General features: G+C 41.7%; 2 protein-coding genes across 2 annotated transcripts; one reads left to right on the forward strand and one right to left on the reverse strand.

Annotated features, from left to right (window-relative positions):
• Positions 1-1,033: 1,033 nt before the first annotated feature.
• Positions 1,034-2,321, reverse strand: LOC147200890 (metalloproteinase inhibitor 2-like). The gene is made up of 5 exons (XM_086117378.1): positions 2,192-2,321; positions 1,924-2,006; positions 1,738-1,853; positions 1,428-1,536; positions 1,034-1,204 (listed from the first exon to the last, which is right to left on the reverse strand). Exons 1-5 carry the CDS (start codon positions 2,319-2,321, stop codon positions 1,034-1,036), a joined length of 609 nt encoding a protein of 202 aa, XP_085973504.1.
• A 998-nt stretch (positions 2,322-3,319) lies between these two features.
• On the forward strand, positions 3,320-11,888 carry golt1a (golgi transport 1A). Its single transcript, XM_086118006.1, has 5 exons — positions 3,320-3,431; positions 6,060-6,151; positions 6,280-6,458; positions 11,545-11,608; positions 11,731-11,888. The coding sequence occupies exons 1-5, from the start codon at positions 3,407-3,409 to the stop codon at positions 11,758-11,760; spliced, it is 390 nt and encodes a 129-aa protein (XP_085974132.1). The 5' UTR covers positions 3,320-3,406; the 3' UTR covers positions 11,761-11,888.
• The last annotated feature ends 7,318 nt before the right edge of the window (positions 11,889-19,206 follow it).

Genomic DNA, 19,206 nt, shown 5'->3' on the forward strand with positions numbered 1-19,206 from the left:
TATTTGGAAAAAGTAATTTGTAACTGGAAGTACAAGTATTTGCTTTTTTTTAAGTAACGAACATAACACTAACTGGCAGACCGCACACAAAGATTTAAAAAAATAAAAAAAAATCTGATTTTGGCATATTGTGTGTGGGGTGCTCAGATAATCTCAAGACCGCCACCGACACACAAAAAGATTCTCTTCCGCCACCAGTCAGGAATCCAGTCCTCAGACAGAGCATTGTCACGTGATCACACGTGGCAAACACAAAGACAACCAGGCTCTTCCAGGTATGCACCAACGGTTGCTGAGTGTTTCTAAAGAGGACCAGAGACAGAGACGTGTGGCAATATCGGCAAAGAAATTCTTACTTTGGAAAATACTTTGTCGTCTAGGAAATCCACAGACGGCAAGGTCTTGACTGATTAGCACATCCCCCTCACAGTACAGAGGTTGTGAGTTTGATTCCAGGCTGTGTGGAGCTTGTATATTTTGCCTGTGTAAGGGTTGGTTTTCTCCCACATTCCAAAAACATGCACGGTAGGTTAATGGAACACGATAAATTGTCCCTAGGTGCGAATGGTTGTTTGTTTACGAGTGCCCCGCGATTGGCTGGCAACCAGTTCAGGGTGTTTTCTGCCTACTGCCCGAAGACAGCTGGGATAGGATCCAGGAGCCCCTGTGACGCTTGTGATGGTAAAAACGGCTGGATGATGGATAGCTTGAGATATGTCTGCAAACACACTACCAAGCATAGACCCAGTTTAACCTGAATTGTATATTTGGTGTGGGGGGGGGGGGGGGGGGGAGAGAGAAGCAGTCCAATAGTAAATGGATGTGATGCACGTCCATGGCTCCAGCATCTCATGGCCGCTGAGATACACACAGCAAGCCAGCACTACAGTAGTTTTTCCAGCAGCAGGCCATCGGTGCACTCCCGGTCAACCAAATGATTGACAAAACAATATTGAAAAGTCAAAGGAAAAAAAAACAAAAAGACAGCTGCATTGATTTTATTTGGAGTCAATAGCTTTAAAGCTCTGGTAAGCTATCCCCTTCGGGGAATGAAAGCTGCCCTGTACCAGAAACAGACGTCATTTTTCTTGATGCAAGCAAAGTTTTGGGCCTGCTCGTCGTAGCCCATCTTCCCTGGCAAGAATGTCCACAAGCACTCTGTTGGGGTGGTCATGCAGCATGGGAAGGAAAAGCAGGATTTGATCTGAGGGTGAGTAAAGAGAAATTTCACAATGTCACACAGAATATTGATTACATATGGTTAATTTGTGCCAAGACTTAATGAAATAAAATGGAGGGAATTTAACACGATTTTCTTGAGCTCATTGATTGCATCTTTAAAGCGGTTGGCACTTGTTCATGGGTTAAGGTGGACATCTAGAATATAGCTCAAAATTCCTCACTAAATCCAACTTCTGCATTCCTACCATGCAATCACAGCCCTTTTCATAGCGGTACAACAGACTCTTCTGCACAGCACTCAAGGCTTTCCACGGCTGGTAGAAGTCACACAGAGAGATGCGCAGCGAGCCGTCAGTCTACCTGTAATGGCAAAAGACCAAAGTGGAAAAACAGAATATCAAGACTGCATCATAAAATGCATGCAGAAGTCTCAAAACTGTCAGACTAAAGGGGGGAGAAAAAACTAAACTGCCCATCACTCATAAGCTGTGTTTTGCAAGCATCAATGGTTTACATTTGGGTGCCATTAATGGTTTGAGTTTTCATAGGGGAGAAAGGCTTTTTATACCCATGAGGAGATATTCAGTGCCCTTGGTTAGAGTGACTCCACAAGCTGTAGAACTGGGTGCAGTGTAGATTTCATCAAAAAGCTTTTCTGCGCCCTTGAAGCTCTGGAAAGAGGGTGGGGAGTCCCAGTGAGAAGCTGTCCAATTTGCCTACAAGAATATAGTCAAGTCTCACCTTTCTCTGTTTGATGTCATACTTAGCGAGTGTCCCTTCTACATGTGTGCCAGGCGTCACTCCAACAACCTTTGCCTTGATGACTAGAAAGACAAGTTTTGAAAACATGCATTTTGGGTGGTGCTCCTGGCCCACAAAAAATAAAAAAATCATATTGGCGAGCTATGTCACATGGATACCGAATAAGCACTCTCCCAGGTACACTGTCTAGCAATTAAACCCTTAAGAAAAATAAATCAAATAAAACATGATAATTAAGGTGGCTTACCAACAACATCGGCTTTGCAAAACACCTGCTGCGGATGCATCGGTAAACAAGTGCAGGCTTGCGCTCCTTCATCCTGGAAGCCCCACAAGCACAGCAGCACCAAGGCTAACACAAAGTTCTGCCAGCACATTGTTGACCGGTCAGGGTAAATCAAAAGAAATGAGCAAAACAAACAGATTTAAATTGTACAAAAGCTGAGCTCTGGTTCACTTTGCTGGAGTCAAAGTTCACAAGGGCCTTTTTATGGCTACAGAGCTGCTCACAGGTGGCGTTGCTTGCATACACCAATGATTGTTTTCACCTGTTTTTCCCCATTAAATACAATAATGCACATGTGAGTACCAGTGCATGTGGGCGTGGTGGTTGGCCAATAGGGGGCACTAAGCTCCCATCCCATTTCTCAGCAAGGAGACGTGAATGGTTTGGGTTTTTTGTTGTTGTTGTTTTTTGTTATTTACTTTTTACTTGTTTACTTAAACAACATAAAAATAGACAAAGTGGCATCAATCACATTTTAACAAATATTAACATGTCTGCCAAGGGTGCAGTAGTTATCCAACAATAAGCAAAATGCACATATAACAATTACTTAAAATTGAATTTAAAAATTAGAAGGATACATTCAGATTAATGCAAAAAAGTACCTTGAAAACCATGCCAATTGTGTGCTCTAGTTATAAATACAATAAATATTTTAAGATATGTGCTGAAAACATTCAAAGACTGAAAACAATTTAGCACTGAATAGTCGAAGAGGCGCTTCAACCTCACAGTGCAGAGATGCAGGGTTCGATTCATTTTAAATGTCATTTTGCAAGGAGGCTGTCACGCTGGCTTAAAATGTTATCTAGTGATGCCTTTCTCAGGGTGACTGTTTAATTTCAAACATATGTAAAGAATTCCAGCGAGTAGCAATAAACTGTAGGCTGCATTACTGGAGCCCACCAGCTAAGGCTGAAGGGTGTAGTTGTTAGAGTGATGAGCTACAAAGATGAAACAGCTCACCAACCACAGACAACAGATTAACATTCAATTAAGGTTTGATGATGACATCACTATTTACTGAAGGGAGACTGTGTGGTTCTAGTTAATCTTCACCTCACTGACGCTACATGACACAATCAGCACTCAAAGGTCGGACTACAAAAAGAAAGCACTTCGTCATTGAAAAGCAAACCTGGCAGTACTAGAAGAGAAACAATATAAAGGATTACCATGGTTGCCATTACCGAGTTTCAGAGTAAGTCTTCCGACAGTTTTGGTTTGGTCTGAGTTTTAAAATACAGCATTAGAAGAAATTTCCAATTCAATGAGGTCACAATGGGCAGACTTCAGTGACTTGATTCTAAATACAAGCCTACTTGTGACTTTGAGCATGAATAAACCCATGTTAAACAAATAGGAACGAAGCATGTCAGCCTCTGTCAGGATATCCAGGCTCGACTGTCATTTGCATGCACTGGCTGAGCCGTGATTTTTTAGGCAGAATTTTTGGCCATATCATTCGGTTTTCAGTCTCCATTTGAAGCAGCTAGTCACTGATAAAAATAACTGGCATATGATTTTACGTAATCAATATGTTTTGAATGGTTGATTTTCTCTTATGTTTGTTACTGCAGTGAATATTGCCCTGAACTTGATCTGTTTTAAAAAAAAAAGTGAATCAAATCACAACTGAACTGATGAATCTGCCAGAAAAATCGCTATTAGATATTTTCCAATAATCGATCAGCCACCTTCTTAATCAGATTCCTAAGCAAGCTCTGACTTTTCCAGGTTTGTGAAGTATATCGAACAAATAAATGCAAGAAAGTAAAAAAAAAAAAAACATGGCATAACTATGCAGATATATCAGTCATATGCCCAGCTAATTATATATAAATTATTGAGTACCATATTGGCCCGAATATAAAACGGTGTTTTGTACATTGAAATAAGACTGAAAAAGTGGGGGTCGTCTTATATCTGCGTTCTAGACATTATACCCATTCACGACGCTAGATAGCGCCAGATATCATTGAAGCGAATGCTGAACTTGACTCCCCAGGCCAAAGTGAACCCCTGCCACGAAGAATAAAAATAAAAATAGCGGTAGCACAAAGAAGAAAAATAAAAAATAGCGGTAAGAAAGAAAAGAGAAGAAAATAATATAGATAACAGAAAATGGAGAAACGTAGCGACAATCTGGAGAAAAGTGGGTCAAAGATCGGCCAGGTTAACCGGCAGCTGAGGAGAAGTTATGATGCAATTTACATTTCAAAAACCAGAAGCCATTCATTTACAAATGTGATTGCACTCTAGTTTACATATTTAAATTTCCAGATATTAAGATTTGAATGAGGCAAAATAACATGCTTTTTCTCTCAAATATATTTTTAGAATCATTTGTTTCAGATGTACTGTAATTATTTTCTGTATAAAAATTAATTTGGTGTTCAAAAGGTCTTTTTTTCAAACTTTCAAACAAAAAGGGGGGGTCGTCTTATGATCAGGGCCGTCTTATATTCGGGCCAATACGGTAATTACTTTTTGCAAGGTACATGTGACACAGCATTTCAGGAAAGAACATCATACCAACAGTTAGTGCTGGGAGAAATGGAAAAAAATGTTACAATACAGGCCATTTTATACCAAAATCATGAGATATCATGATATATTTTAAGTTATTCGACAAAAAAAAAAATCATACAACACTGATTACTGCTTACATTTCATCACTTTATTTTGGAGTGACATTAAACAGAATTCCATCAGTGCTGATACTGTAAGGTTCAAGGTTCAAGTTCATCTTTATTGTCAAATATGCTTTATGTATTACATGCTGCATAGATGAAATTTCTTCCTCTCAATATTTTTTCATAGATGTAAATATCTAACTATATAGAGTAATAAAAAAAAAAGATTTCTGACAAAAATTGACTATCCATCCAGCCATCCATTTTCTAATCCGCTTATCCTCATGATGGTCATGGGCATGCTAGAGCCTATCGCAGGCCTCTTCAGGCACCAGGCGATGGACACTCTGAAATGGTTGCTAGCCAATCGCAGGGCACACATCAACGAACAACCATTCGTGCACACAATAACACCTAGGGGCAATTTGTAGTGTTCGATTAAACTGCCATGCAGTTTTTTTCGAATGTGGGGAGGATACCGGATTACCAGAGAAAAAACCTCATCGATCCATCCATCCATTTTCCGATCCGCTTTATCCTCACAAGAGTCCGTCTTCGGGCAGTAAGCAGGGAGCACCCTGAACAAGTTGCCAGCCAATCGCAGGGCACAAATAGACGAACAACCATCCGCGCTCACACTCACACTTAAGGACAATTTAGAGTGTTCCATTAACCTGCAATGCATGTTTTTGGAATGTGGGAGGAAACCGGAGTGCCCGGAAAAAACCCACGCAGGCACAGGGAAAACATGCAAACTCCACATCATAAGGCTGGACCCAGAATCGGCACCTCTGCACTGTGAGGTAATTTGATACTGGATGCATCGCCGTTGAGATGGAAACAAAACAGCCGTCATTAGAGGAAGTGTAGTAAAGAGGAAAAGCATCGCACTGCTGTGAAAGAGAATAGCAAAAACAAACAGATTGGCTCACAGCTCTGATGGATACATGTAGATGATGATGATCACAGTTTTTATACAGGTAATGAAATAGAAAATGTACATTTTTCATTTCCAAATATTTGTTCACTGTATGATTTTCTGAATAAATGAAGCCATCAGAAATTGGTGAACACATGTCACTTTTGGGAAATTATTTTCCCTGACAGGGGTGAAAAGATAAATAAAAATGACAACCGCCTTAAAGGCAGTAGATGCAATTGTTTTAAACATTTTCTCTGTATTTGTCTTCCAGGGATTGGAATTGGTCTGGTGGGGTTTGGCTTATTTTTTCTGCTTTTTGGTGTGTTGCTGTACTTTGATTCTGTTTTGCTAGCCTTTGGGAATGTAAGTAGTATTTTTATTCCACTTTCTCTCTCATAAAACAGATCAATGACAAATTTTTAAAAAAATGAAATGTCTTTATAAGGCTTCAGTCCAAAACAAATTTTCGTAGTTTATTTTCTCCCCCCCAGATTTTGTTTTTAACAGGTTTAACATTCATCATCGGCTTCAGGAAGACATCTCACTTCTTCTTCCAAAGACATAAGTTCCGAGGCTCGTTTTTCTTCCTGGGAGGTGTGTCGCTGGTGCTGTGCCGTTGGCCAATTATTGGTATGCTGGTGGAGTGTTACGGCTTCATCCTTTTATTCAGGTCAGTTACAAACATCAAAATGTTGAGAAGGAATAAAAATTATCATAAAATTGTGTGCACCACATGAATGGAATGCATTTGTGTTATTTTTCTCCCTGACAAGGGTGAAAAGATAAATAAAATCACCTGGTGGTGAGTAGGCTCCGATGGTGGGGGAAGATGCCGGTCCGTCCTGGCAGACCCAAACGTATTGTGAGGGTTTGTTGAGAGCGTCTGGTGGAATCCCCTGTCAGAAAGAGTTTCAACTCCCACCTCCGGCAGAGCTTTTCCCATGTCTCGGGGGAGGCGGGGGACATTGAGTCCGAATGGACCATGTTCCGTGCCTCTATTGTTGAGGCGGCCAATCTGAGTTGTGGCCGTAAGGTGGTTGGTGCCTGTCGTGGCGGCAACCCCAGTACTCGCTGGTGGACACCAGCAGTAAGGGATGCCGTCAAGCTGAAGAAGGAGTCCTATCGGGCCTTTATGGCCTGTGGGACCCCAGCGGCAGCTGACGGGTATCGACTGGCTAAGCGGAACGCAGCTTCGGTGGTCGCCGAGGCAAAAACCCTGGCGTGGGAAGAGTTCGTTGAGGCCATGGAAGACGACTTCCGGACGGCTTCGAGGAAATTCTGGTCCACCATCTGACGTCTCAGGAGGGGGAAGCAGTGCACCACTAACACTGTGTACAGTGGGGATGGGGCGCTGCTGACTTCGACTCGGGACGTTGTGAACCGGTGGGCAGAGTACTTTGAAGACCTCCTCAACTCCACCAACACGCCTTCCTCGGAGGAAGCAGAGTCTGAGGATCCTGAGGTGGGCTCTCCTATCTCTGTGGTTGAAGTCACCGATGTGGTTAAAACATCCTCGGTGGCAAGGCCCCAGGGGTGGATGAGATCCGCCCGGAGTTCCTCAAGGCTCTGGATGCTGTGGGGCTGTTCTGGTTGACACGCCTCTGCAGCATCGCGTGGTCATCAGGGAGAGTGCCTCTGGATTGGCAGACCAGGGTGGTGGTCCCTCTTTTTAAAAAGGGGGACCAGAGGGTGTGTTCCAACTACAGAGGGATCACACTCCTCAGCCTCCCTGGTAAGATCTATTCAGGGGTGCTGGAGAGGAGGGTCCGTCGGGAAGTCGAGCCTCAGATTGAGGAGGAGCAGTGTGGTTTTCGTCCTGGCCGTGGAACTGTGGACCAGCTCTACACCCTTAGCAGGGTCCTCGAGGGTACGTGGGAACTTGCCCAACCAGTCTACATGTGTTTTGTGGACTTGGAGAAGGCATTTGACCGTGTCCCTCGGGGGGTTCTGTGGGGGGTGCTTCGGGAGTATGGGATACCGAGCCCCCTGATACGGGCTGCTCGGTCCCTATACTGCCGATGTCAGAGTTTGGTTCGCATTGCCGGCAATAAGTCGGAATCGTTTCCAGTGAGGGTTGGACTCCGCCAAGGCTGCCCTTTGTCGCCGATTCTGTTCATCGCCTTTATGGACAGTATTTCTAGACGCAGCCGAAGCGTTGAGGGGGTCCGTTTTGGGGGCCTCAGTATTGCATCTCTGCTTTTTGCAGATGATGTGGTACTGTTGGCTCCTTCAAGCAGGACTCTCCAACTCTCACTGGAGCGTTTCGCAGCCGAGTGTGAAGCGGTTGGCATGAGGATCAGCACCTCCAAATCTGAAACCATGGTCCTCAGTCAGAAAAGGGTGGAGTGCCCTCTCCGGGTCGGGGAGGAGATCTTGCCCCAAGTGGAGGAGTTTAAGTATCTTGGGGTCTTGTTCACAAGTGAGGGCAGGAGGGAGCGAGAGATCGACAGGCGGATCGGTGCAGCGTCTGCTGTGATGCGGACATTGTATCGGTCTGTCGTGGTAAAGAAGGAGCTGAGCGTCCCAACCCTCATCTATGGTCACGAGCTATGGGTCATGACCGAAAGAACGAGATCCCGAAATACAAGCGGCCGAAATGAGTTTTCTCCGCAGGGTGTCCGGGCTCTCCCTTAAAGATAAGGTGAGAAGCTCGGTCATCCGCTGCTACCCCCGCGATCCGACCCCAGATAAGCGGTGGAAAATGGATGGATATATTTCTCCCACATACAGTAAACAAGAAGTTCAGGCAGAATTTGTTTGATTAATTTGTATTAGTTGTGTGGTTTGAATTGGATTCCCTCAAATAAATAAATACAACCACAACTCGTTGATGAAGTATATAAAAGTAAGCGGTACAATTTCATTGCAAAAACCTGAAGAAAATCCAAAATCCATATTTGCATATTACTGCTTGCCCTTATGAAGGTCGTGAATAAACCGGAGCCTGTCCCTGGTGACTTACCCTTCAAAATGAGTAACTAGTTTATTTTTTAATGGAGCAGAGGTGATAGGATGCTGGCAAGTATATCATTGCTTCATAGTCTGGAAAAATACAGATTACCACATTTTCTGCACTACAAGACACTTTGGAGTATAAGGCGCACCTTCACTGAATGGCCTATTTTCAAATTTTTCATATATAGGGCGCACCGCGTTTTAAGCACATAGAATAGAAGCTACAATAGTGGCTGCGGTTGTGTTATGCATCAACTAGATGGAGCTACACTCAAGAGAATACAATACAATAAGCCTTATTTATACAGAGCCCTGGCTGCAGTTACCTCATGCATCCACTAGATGGAGCTAGGCTAAAGGAAATCCAATACCAAAAAAATACAGCTTTATTTATAGAGCCTTCACAACCGCTGCAGCTGTAAAAAGTGCTTTACGGGGCATTTAAAATACTACAGTGAAACTCCTCTACAACAAAATCATGTTTGCAGCAAGACATTTTTCACAACAGGGGGTTTTTCACTGTAGCAAATTTGATCTCAGATGTAAACACACACACAAACGTATGTCTACACTCACACACAATCGTATGTGTACTCTTTATTTTTATTTCAATCGTGCAAAAGAATGAGCACACACTTATTTGGCAGTTCATATTATCATATTATCAGTGTAGAAAGAAATTGTGAAATTTATGATCAACATTCACTTTCACTTACACCAATTTCTTGGATAATGTATTTTATTTTGCTTGCTCCGTCTTTCATTTTGATCACTTTTACCCTCTCTTCCAGCATTAGAGCTCTTCTTGTCTTAGCTGCTTGACATCCAAAGGTCCGTTTTGTAGCCATTTTAGCAATGCAACGTCCATGCTCGTCTGAATCTAACAATAACAAATTTTTCCTGGACCCGGTGGCTTTTCTTTCCACCATCTCACTGTCTTTAACTCGACCTCCCCTCGATCGCCACCCACGACAGCGTTGCTCAGCTGATGTCATGCAATGAACTTTTAAGCCAGCCACAGGACGCTTCGTAGTCCTTGATGGCCATAGTTAGCTCTCGAAGGCTAAAAACCTTACGCTAACTGGAGTGCTTCTCTCTCATTAGCGCTCCAGTTAGTGTAAGATTTTTAGCATGATGAAAATCAGAATTAATACGAGGACACGTTAGTTTATTTGAATGTCCGTCGAGCCACTCTGAGCAGCTAATCGGATGCATTCCACTCTATCTTCTACGGATCTAGCTTCAGTATCGACACACATAGACAGTGAGGTCCCTCTTGGCCAATCGGAGGCCAGGATGATGCTCGGTAAGCCAATGGCAGAGCAACTACGAGTATGTGGCGTTCAGGAAACTCGCAGCTGTGACTGAAATAAACATCGTTCACTATGTAAACCAGTGTGGTTGTTGCTGTTGCCGATTCCGAACGAAGCAGTAGAGGTCGCTGTTGTATTCGACTTCGTTGTAGTGAATGTCTTCGTGAGGCTGGAGCAGAGAAAATGATTTCGTATAACGCAACAGGGGTTTGTTTTCGTCGTATGGGGGGGGGGGCAGTAGAATGGGAATGGTGTTAATGCATGAAGATTTTTTCACATTTGGGGGTATTTTCGCCCATGTAGGTTTCGTTCTAGAGGAGTTTCACTGTACATCCAATATATCAGAATATAGATAACCATCTATAACCTGGGAACGCCTCGGGATCCCCCGGGGAGAGCTGGAAGAAGTAGCTAGGGAGAGGGAAGTCTGGGCTTCCCTGCTAAAGCTGTTGCCCCCGCGACCCGGCCCCGGATAAGCGGTAGAAGATGGATGGATGGATGGATGGATGGATAACCATCCATTTTCTGATCCGCTTTTCCTCACAAGGAGCGCAGGGCGTGCTGGAGCCTGTCCCAGTTGTCTTGGGGCAGTAGGCGGGGGACACCCTGAACCAATTGCAGGGAAAATTGATGCGTTTAAAAGAAAACTGAATGCTTTTAGGTGTGCCTTATAGTGGATAAAATCCGGTACTAAACTCACTGGGTGACCTGGACCCTATCGCACCTGTCATCGGGCGGTAGGCAGGGTACACCTTGAACTAGTCTCCAACCAATCCCAGTACACATTTAGAGAGACAACCATTCACACTCACATTCACACCTACAGTCAATTTAGTGAAATGTTTGCGAATATATATACAGGTGTGTGTGTGTGTGTGTGTGTGTGTGTGTGTGAATGAGAACATGGGGTGATGGTTATGGTAACTAAGCTCCACATCCTTATATTTTGCTGGACTGAAAACATTGGGCCTCCGTGATCACAGCATACACACAAATATGTGCTTAAATTGTTCATCCGCACATTGGGCGCCAACATCTGTGATCCATCAATAATTGTACGCTGTGAACAAATTCAGAACCTCAGAACAATATGCAGACACACAAATAATGATGGATCCTCATCTAACCTGAACCATTGAGAGGGAAATAAGAATATGGCTTATTCAACAACTGTTATTCAGAATTAATTCTGAACATGGGCCAGCTCAGTGAGATTTGAACCCAGATCCAAACTCAGATGTTTTTTGTTTTTGTTTTATTTCTGTGGCAGCAGTGTCAAGAAATGCTTCACAACCTTACATTTATTTGTTGTAGTGAAAATAAAATACTTGGGTTAGGTTTTTTTTTTCTCCATTTGCTGGTTTTCCTAGTTTGGTGAGCTTGCTGTGTTCACTGTGATGGGTTAAATGCAGAGCTCAGATTTTGTGTGTGAACATGTACATGACAGTAAGAAAAAAAAGACAAATCAATTTGACTTTCTCTCCGTAGATCTTTCTTTCCAATGGCCCTGGGATTTGTGCTGTCGCTGGTAAACATCCCATTCCTTAATGATGTAAGAATGTTTTCACAGTCACTCAACACAGAATTGCCTTCATTTCACAATCCCTGTATTTATTTCTTTTTTTTTTACTCTCCCCGAGATTGGCAATAACGCCCAAATTTGTTTCTTCACAGTTTTTACAGAGTGGCTCCAGCATGGTCTGAGAGCAGCTTTGCACACTCTGAAGAATTATACAAGCCTGATGGACAGTTGTTCAGATACTGGAGAAGATACGTCCAACCAAGTGTTTAAAACAAATATGTTGTATAAAAATGTACACCAGAGTATTGTACTTTCATATTTCATTATTTTAAATACACACATTTTCCCACAGTCACACATAAAAAACAAACAAACAAAAAACTATAATTTGAGCGACTGTAGTACAGAGTATATGCTGAACTGACAGACCCTCTGTACAATATTTCATGTGAGAGTCATAGACATTGCTTTTTTTAAATTAATGTGTTACATTCATTGCATTATAGGACATCAAATAAAACAAGACATGACATCAAAACAGATCTTGTGTGGCTTAACTAATCTAGTTGATCTCAATGCATTAAAACATGTAAATCAATTGCAGAAACAAGACATTTGTTTGACATTTTCTAGATGGCACAACAAGGCCAAAATGGTTTGCTGGCATTTTAAAATTGTCGACTGGTTTGCGTTTCTCCTTGCTGCTCGACTTTAATTGGCTTTGGCGATTGGATAGATGTATCCTATTCAGCCACTGAAAACAAGCTGAACTATTGGCACCGAGAGTTTTTCCACCTGTCCTGCTACTTGTAACGACAGTATGGAAGCAGATGGCATGGCAAATGGTTAGTGTGTCTTGTCACTATACAGGTATTTATCTTACTTGATTGAAGCTATTCGTTGAAGTTGTGCAGTGCACAATCACTGACCACACACAGGTCAGAACAACTCACTGACTGACAATTTTTTTCCTCAGTCAGAGAGATATGCTGTAAGAAATTTGACAGGACTGACGTCATGGAAAATATATGCCAATGAAGGAGGAAGTAAAGAAAAGAGTGGTTGAGCAGGGTTAAAAAGTTGAAAATTGGCCAGACAAGCATGGATCACGCAGGAGCAGGTCGTTCATCAAACTCGCCCACAAGTGAAAACAATGAACAAGCTCAGTCTGGCCACTTTCAAACTTTTCAATCCACTTGTCCACAGTTCTTTTCCATATTGTGTTAAGAACCTCTGGTGAATTTCAGCCCTAGACAGACGTTCTGACCCAAAAAATCGGATAGTGCGCCGTTTTTCAACGGTGCATATTGCAAGTGGAGCGGCCATTTTTATCGACTGAAACAAAATCGTGTAACAATTGATCAATCAGATATATCACCTGATCGTGATTACATGACACTCAAGTTCCGGCATGTAGGGAAAACTACATTGAACTTACATACAAGGGCCCGCTGTAGCTTAAAGTGTGGAAATTTTTATAGAGAGAGAGAGATACAGTATACAGTACACCGTATATATATTGTGTGTGCAAATATTCTCTCATTTTGAATGCGATGCCTGCAATATTTATCCAAAAAGATGGGTTGGGGCTAAAAAATAAATACATGTTGGGAAAGTTGAGGACTGCTCAAAAATACTTTTCTTAGGTGAACAAGTCTTGTCTGTTTTATGATGTCTCACCAATTTGGTTCTTATTTCCATCATCGTGGTTTTTAAGTCAAGTCAAGTGAAGTCAACTATATTTATAGAGCACCTTCAAACAGCCATCACTGCATACAAAGTGCTGTACATGGAGCAATTTAACATGCACAATAAACAGTAAGACAAATCAGTAATAAAGGCGGTAGAAAGCACCAAACAGTAAAGCCAAGAACAAATCTAAGTCATGCTGAGTCGAATGCCAAAGAATACAAGTGAGTTTTGAGGAGCGTTTTGAAGATGGGCAGCGAGGAGGCTTGCCGAATGTTCAGCGGGAGGTCATTCCAGAGAGAGGGACCAGCAACAGAAAAGGCTCGATCCCCTCTGAGCCTCAGTTTAGTTCTTGGTACTTCTAATAATGTCTGGTCCACAGACCTGAGGCGTCGGGCAGGTGTGTAGGGGCGGATGAGCTCAGAGAGGTAAGGTGGCACTAGATTATTCAGAGATTTGAAAACAAATAAGAGGATCTTGAAAATAACTCTAAAATGTATGGGGAGCCAGTGAAGGGATGCCAGAGTAGGAGTTATGTGCTCCCTCTTACGAGTACCAGTCAAGAGGCGAGCAGCGCCATTCTGGACCAGCTGAAGGCGCTTAATGGAGGACTGGCTGACTCCAAAGTAAAGGGCATTGCAGTAATCGAGCCGGGATGTGACAAAGGCATGAATTACTGTCTCAAAGTGTTCATGTGAGAGGAGAGGTTTTATTTTGGCCAGCTGTCTAAGATGAAAAAAGCTGGATTTAACAACGGCACCAATTTGCCGATCAAGTTTGAAATCACTGTAAGTTTTATGTGTATCACCATGCTATTTTCGAAACCTGCCTTGGGAGTACGGCTGAAAACTAGCATTTATTTAAAACAGTTTTTCTTTTTGTTTCACTGGGATAGTGCACATTCATCAACACAAGCATAAACAGTCTAACTTTCAGCCGTTGTATCAAGGCAGGTTTTGAAAATAGCACACGAATAAAACCACGATGACAGAAATAAGAACCGAATAGGTGAGACATGAAAAAAAAAGCAGACAATACAAACAGTTGCAGTACTCAATTACAGGACAATAGACCAAGACAGACAGATCACTTACAACTTCAACTTTGCTGGCCAGAAGCCCACTGGAACGGAGTCTGGAAATGGACCTTCCTGGGTGCATGTCTGATGTATTTTTAGCCAATAGTTGTCGGGTTTTTTTGGAAAAGTTATAACAGTCTCTAATGTTTCTTGGCGACTTATTCCAGGGTTGCTTTCCTCTTACAGAAGTGACCATTTGACCGAAATTTGTCCTTTGTCTTCTGATGTTACAATCACCTTGAGTCAAGACCCTAGTTCTCCGTTCTTCGCTGCTTCTCCTCTGAATGAATTTATCTAAAGGGAGTGGTGGGGGTGGGAAGCCCATTTAAAACTTTGTAAATGAGACAAGTACCCACAAAGACCTGGTAGCTATCCAGATCGAGGATGTAAATTTTTTTGAGAACAATACAATTGTGGAAGTGCATTGATTCCCTTCATTTTGGTTCATTGGAAACAGACAACTGTCATGATTGATGATAAATCGAGCACCCCTACCCTGAAAGTTTGGGTGCAAAATATGCTCCCATCCAAGCAATGTCTTTTTCAAGAATGGCCCTGCTTCGCAAGAATATGTTAAGACACATTCTGTATGTCTTACACCAGTGGGGCTTCGTAGTAAACGTGCGCAAAAACCAAACTGGCCTGCCAGGAATCCAGATTGATGATGCGCAAAATACGACCTTGGAGACCACAGACTGTTGAGCAACTGATGTCATACATGAAGCAAGAATACGAAAGAATTTCACTGACAAACCCTCAATAATTATTGTATGTCAGTTACCAAATGTGAGAATTGTTAAAAGGACAAGTGTTGTAACACAGTGGTAAACATACGCCTGTCCCAGTTTTTTGGACAGTGTTGCATGCACCAGATTCAAAATGAGTGAATATTTTCCGAACCCAAAGAAGTTTACCAGTTTGAACATGAACTATCTTGTCTATGTAGTGTGTTGAAAAGAATAAAAGCTGAAAAGTATTTGCAAATCATTGAATTCTGTTTATTTTCATTTACACAATGTCCCAACTTCTTGTTGGCTGGAATTGAGGTTTGTCCATCTGTCTGCCGATAACTATGATTAAACCAAAGTTACTATAGTTAAAGGCAACCAAAATAACCGAAAACACATTTTAGTAAAGTAGAGTGGTTTTTCAGTAACTCACTCCTAAAACATATAATAACATATAATTATATTCATATTTTATATTTATATTGATGAACATAGTTTTTGTCTTCTACTTTCTCCCTTTCATAATTTTGCTGCTGTAAATTGGGAATTTCTCCATTGTGAGACAAATGAAGGTTTTCTTTTCTGATCTTATCTTGAAAACTATATTTTACGTTAACTAAACTAAGGAAGCACTGCGATTGGCTGGCAACCAGTTCAGGATGTACCTGTCCAACTGCCTGAAGTCATCAGATCATGGATGGATGGAAGGATAAAATCAGGAAAACTATAATTTCATGAAAATGGCCTTCATTTACAGTGTTTTCTGCACTATAAGGCACACCTAAAATGCATTAAATTTTCTCCAAAGCCTACAGTGCGCCTTATAATCCGATGAACCTTCTTCATGGATCAATATTCTGATAACTTGGAAGTCATATTTTCAATGTTCTGTAAAGGGCTTTGTTGCAGCTGCAGCGGTTTGGCTGGTTCAATGCGGCTCTCGGGCTTTCACACGACAATTGTCGAAAACGCCTCGGCGATGGCGCTACCATTTAAACAACGGTGCTTAAAACACAGAATGTACTACGTCAGCCTATCATCAATCCCGTTACTTGATCGACATAGAGGGCAACCAATCAGATGACTGAATCACCGCTCATGCGCAGACAACGGCGCTAAGTGCTAAGCTAGTCAGCAAATTATCTCTGTTTTTAAGGCAGGGGTGCCCAATACGTCGATCGAAATCGACCAAGAGCCAGCAGACTGGTCTGAAGGCGACCGCGAGCGGTGGGAGGAGGAAATGGGGGGGGGGGGGGATTTGTGTGTTTGTGTCTTTAGGTTTCGTTCATGTTCAGGTGCGCCGGCTGTTGCTCGTCGTGGCGTGCATGTATATGTGCGCGAGTGCACTGGTCGTGTGTGTGTGTGTGTGTGTCTGTGTGCGTGTGCGCACGTGCGCGTGTGTGTGGCTCTTTGCAGTAACAGTAAAGAAATTGGCTCTTAGTCTCTGACTGGTTGGCCATCCTTGCTGTATTGTATTGTATTCCCTTTAGCTTCATCTAGTGGATGCATAAGGGAACCGCATTATTCCTTCATTCAGCCACGGTGTTCTTGTACAAAACAGCTTTATTTATATCGCGCTTTCACATCAGCAGCAGCTGTAACAAAGCACTTTACAGAATATTTAACATTCTTGGCACAAAGCACCATATACACTTTGCCATGCAGTCAAGATGGAAACCAGGTACAAACTGCACTCAGCTGTCAAACTTTGTGGATGTGTTTGCGTTGGTATGTCATCAGCGCAATATCCTTTGTGAAACGGACGTTATGATGGATCAAATTGCAGTTGCAAATGAATTGCAGTTAAAGGTGCTATCAGCGGCTGACGTTTTTTAAATTTTTTTTCATGAGGATTCTTTACATTCTGGTCACCAGGGAAGATGCATTTTCGGAGTGCAAACATAGCAAGCTAGTTAATCGCATGCTGTAGTGGCATAAATGAAGCAAAACAATGATTATAAAATTATAATTAAATAACTCGAAAATATGCTGGATCACCACTTATGCAAAAAAAGCCGATAAGGTTCCTATAAAGTTCCGACTGTAGTGGGCGAGTGGGGACTGATCCAGACCTCTAAAATCAGAAAAACTGAAATGCTACCTCTCCACCACTCACATCTACATAGTCTTTGAAAATTGTCGCTGTCCTGTGAAAAACACGTCTGTTTTTTCATTTTAAAAAAATGTTAAATGTTCATTACAAAACGCGGATACCCATTCACATAAAAGTTAAAAAAAAATAAAAATGGGCATACATGTTTATCACAGCACAGTGACGATAAATTCTAAGAGCATGTGCATCATTTTGTCATTACATTTCTTCAATTAAGTTGGACAGGTTTGAGGTCAAATTCATGTGGGTCAAATAGTGACGATTTCATCATTTTTATATATGTATTTGTTTATTTATTCGTTCAACAGCACATCTTGTTTGTCTGTTTCATGTTTTTGATGGGTAGGTTTGTTCAAATAAATAGTCTAAAAGTTACATTTTTGCAGCATTGTGTATTTTGTCAGAACAACAGTCTTTCAGACAAAAATAGAACTTAAGAGTGACATTATTTGATAACTGGAAAAATAAAATATATACAACCACAATACCATCTGCAAATGGCAGTCAAGAGGTTTCGTTGGGTAAATGGACAAACAGGTGGTTCTCAAAAACTATGATCTAGGAGTGTGAAATGAGAGCCCGAAAATGAACTTGTTCAAAACCAGATCAAAATGATGTACGATTTAAATAAAAACTTTCTAGCATAATTCACTCAGCCCATTTTTTGCAAGAGATGGTTCACTGGTATTCCATCGTTTCATATCGGAGCGCTTGGAACCTGAGTACCAAGCATCAGGCACTCAAGTGAAAGAAATATTTTTCAATTCAGTATTTTGTACAATTGAACAACTTCACTACCTTCATACAAAGAGATTCAGGTGAAAAACTGCTCCAAATTACACGTCGAAAATTACCACTGACTTGGTGAATGGCCGTCACGTAACATTGGAAGATCAAATGAACACCACAACTTATGAAAATATACTGATCTATTTTGGTGTCTTTTGCTGTTACTGGTAAAACTGGACGCCATGCACGACACGTACCGTATTGGCCCGAATATAAAACGGTGTTTTTTGCATTGAAATAAGACTGAAAAAGTGGACGTCGTCTTATATTCGGGGTCTATACATTATACCCATTCATGATGCTAGATGGCGCCAGATATTATTGAAGCGAATGCTGAACTTGGCTCCCCAGGCCAAAGTGAACCCCTGCCACGAAGAATAAAAATAAAAATAGCAGTAGCACAAAGAAGAAAAATAAAAAAATAGCGGTAAGAAGGAAAAGAGAAGAAAATAAGAGAAGAGATAACAGAAAATGGAGAAACGTAGCGACAATCTGGAGAAAAGTGGGTCAAAGATTGGCTAGGTTAACCGGCAGCTGAGGAGAAGTTATGATGTAATTTACATTTCAAAAACCAGAAGCCATTCGTTTACGAATGTGATTGCACTTTAGATTTGAATGAGGCAAAATAACATGGTTTTCTCTCAAATATATTGTTATAATCATTAGTTTCAGAGGTACTGTAATTATTTTCAGTATAAAAAAATCATTTGGTGTTCAAAAAGTCTTTTTTCAAACCTGAGTCTTGAAAAAGAGGGGGTCGTCTTATAATCAGGGCCGTCTTATATTCGGGCCAATACACTAGTTTACTCAGTCGGAGAATAAACAAAATTGTTCCAGTGTAAGTATACAGTATATTTCAGTAGTAAATCATCTGAGGTACCTCTTGGACTCAGAAGGTAACATGCGTAACATCATTTTTTTTTCTGCTGATGTATTGTCACATTATGGACAGCGTGGGACTTGATTAAATGTTTTTGTGTTGCATTGACATGCTACCAGTTTATTGGTAACATCCAGGAATGTAGTCAAGTCCACCTTTATCGAGTCTCAGTCAAGTTGGGTCACAAAGGTCAGAATCGAAGTCAAGTCCGATTCCACAAGGTTCGAGTCCAAGTCCGAATGAGATCAAGAGTAAACCTTAAGACAGAAAAATACTATTTCCACAACCACCCCGCCCCCCAAAAAAAGAGACATTTTGCTCTTATTAGATGGCATGGAACCCTTTGCTTAA

This window comes from Hippocampus guttulatus, chromosome 8, assembly GCF_054856545.1.
Source record: "Hippocampus guttulatus isolate MCC_2025c chromosome 8, RoL_Hgut_1.0, whole genome shotgun sequence".
NCBI classification, from domain to species: domain Eukaryota; kingdom Metazoa; phylum Chordata; class Actinopteri; order Syngnathiformes; family Syngnathidae; genus Hippocampus; species Hippocampus guttulatus.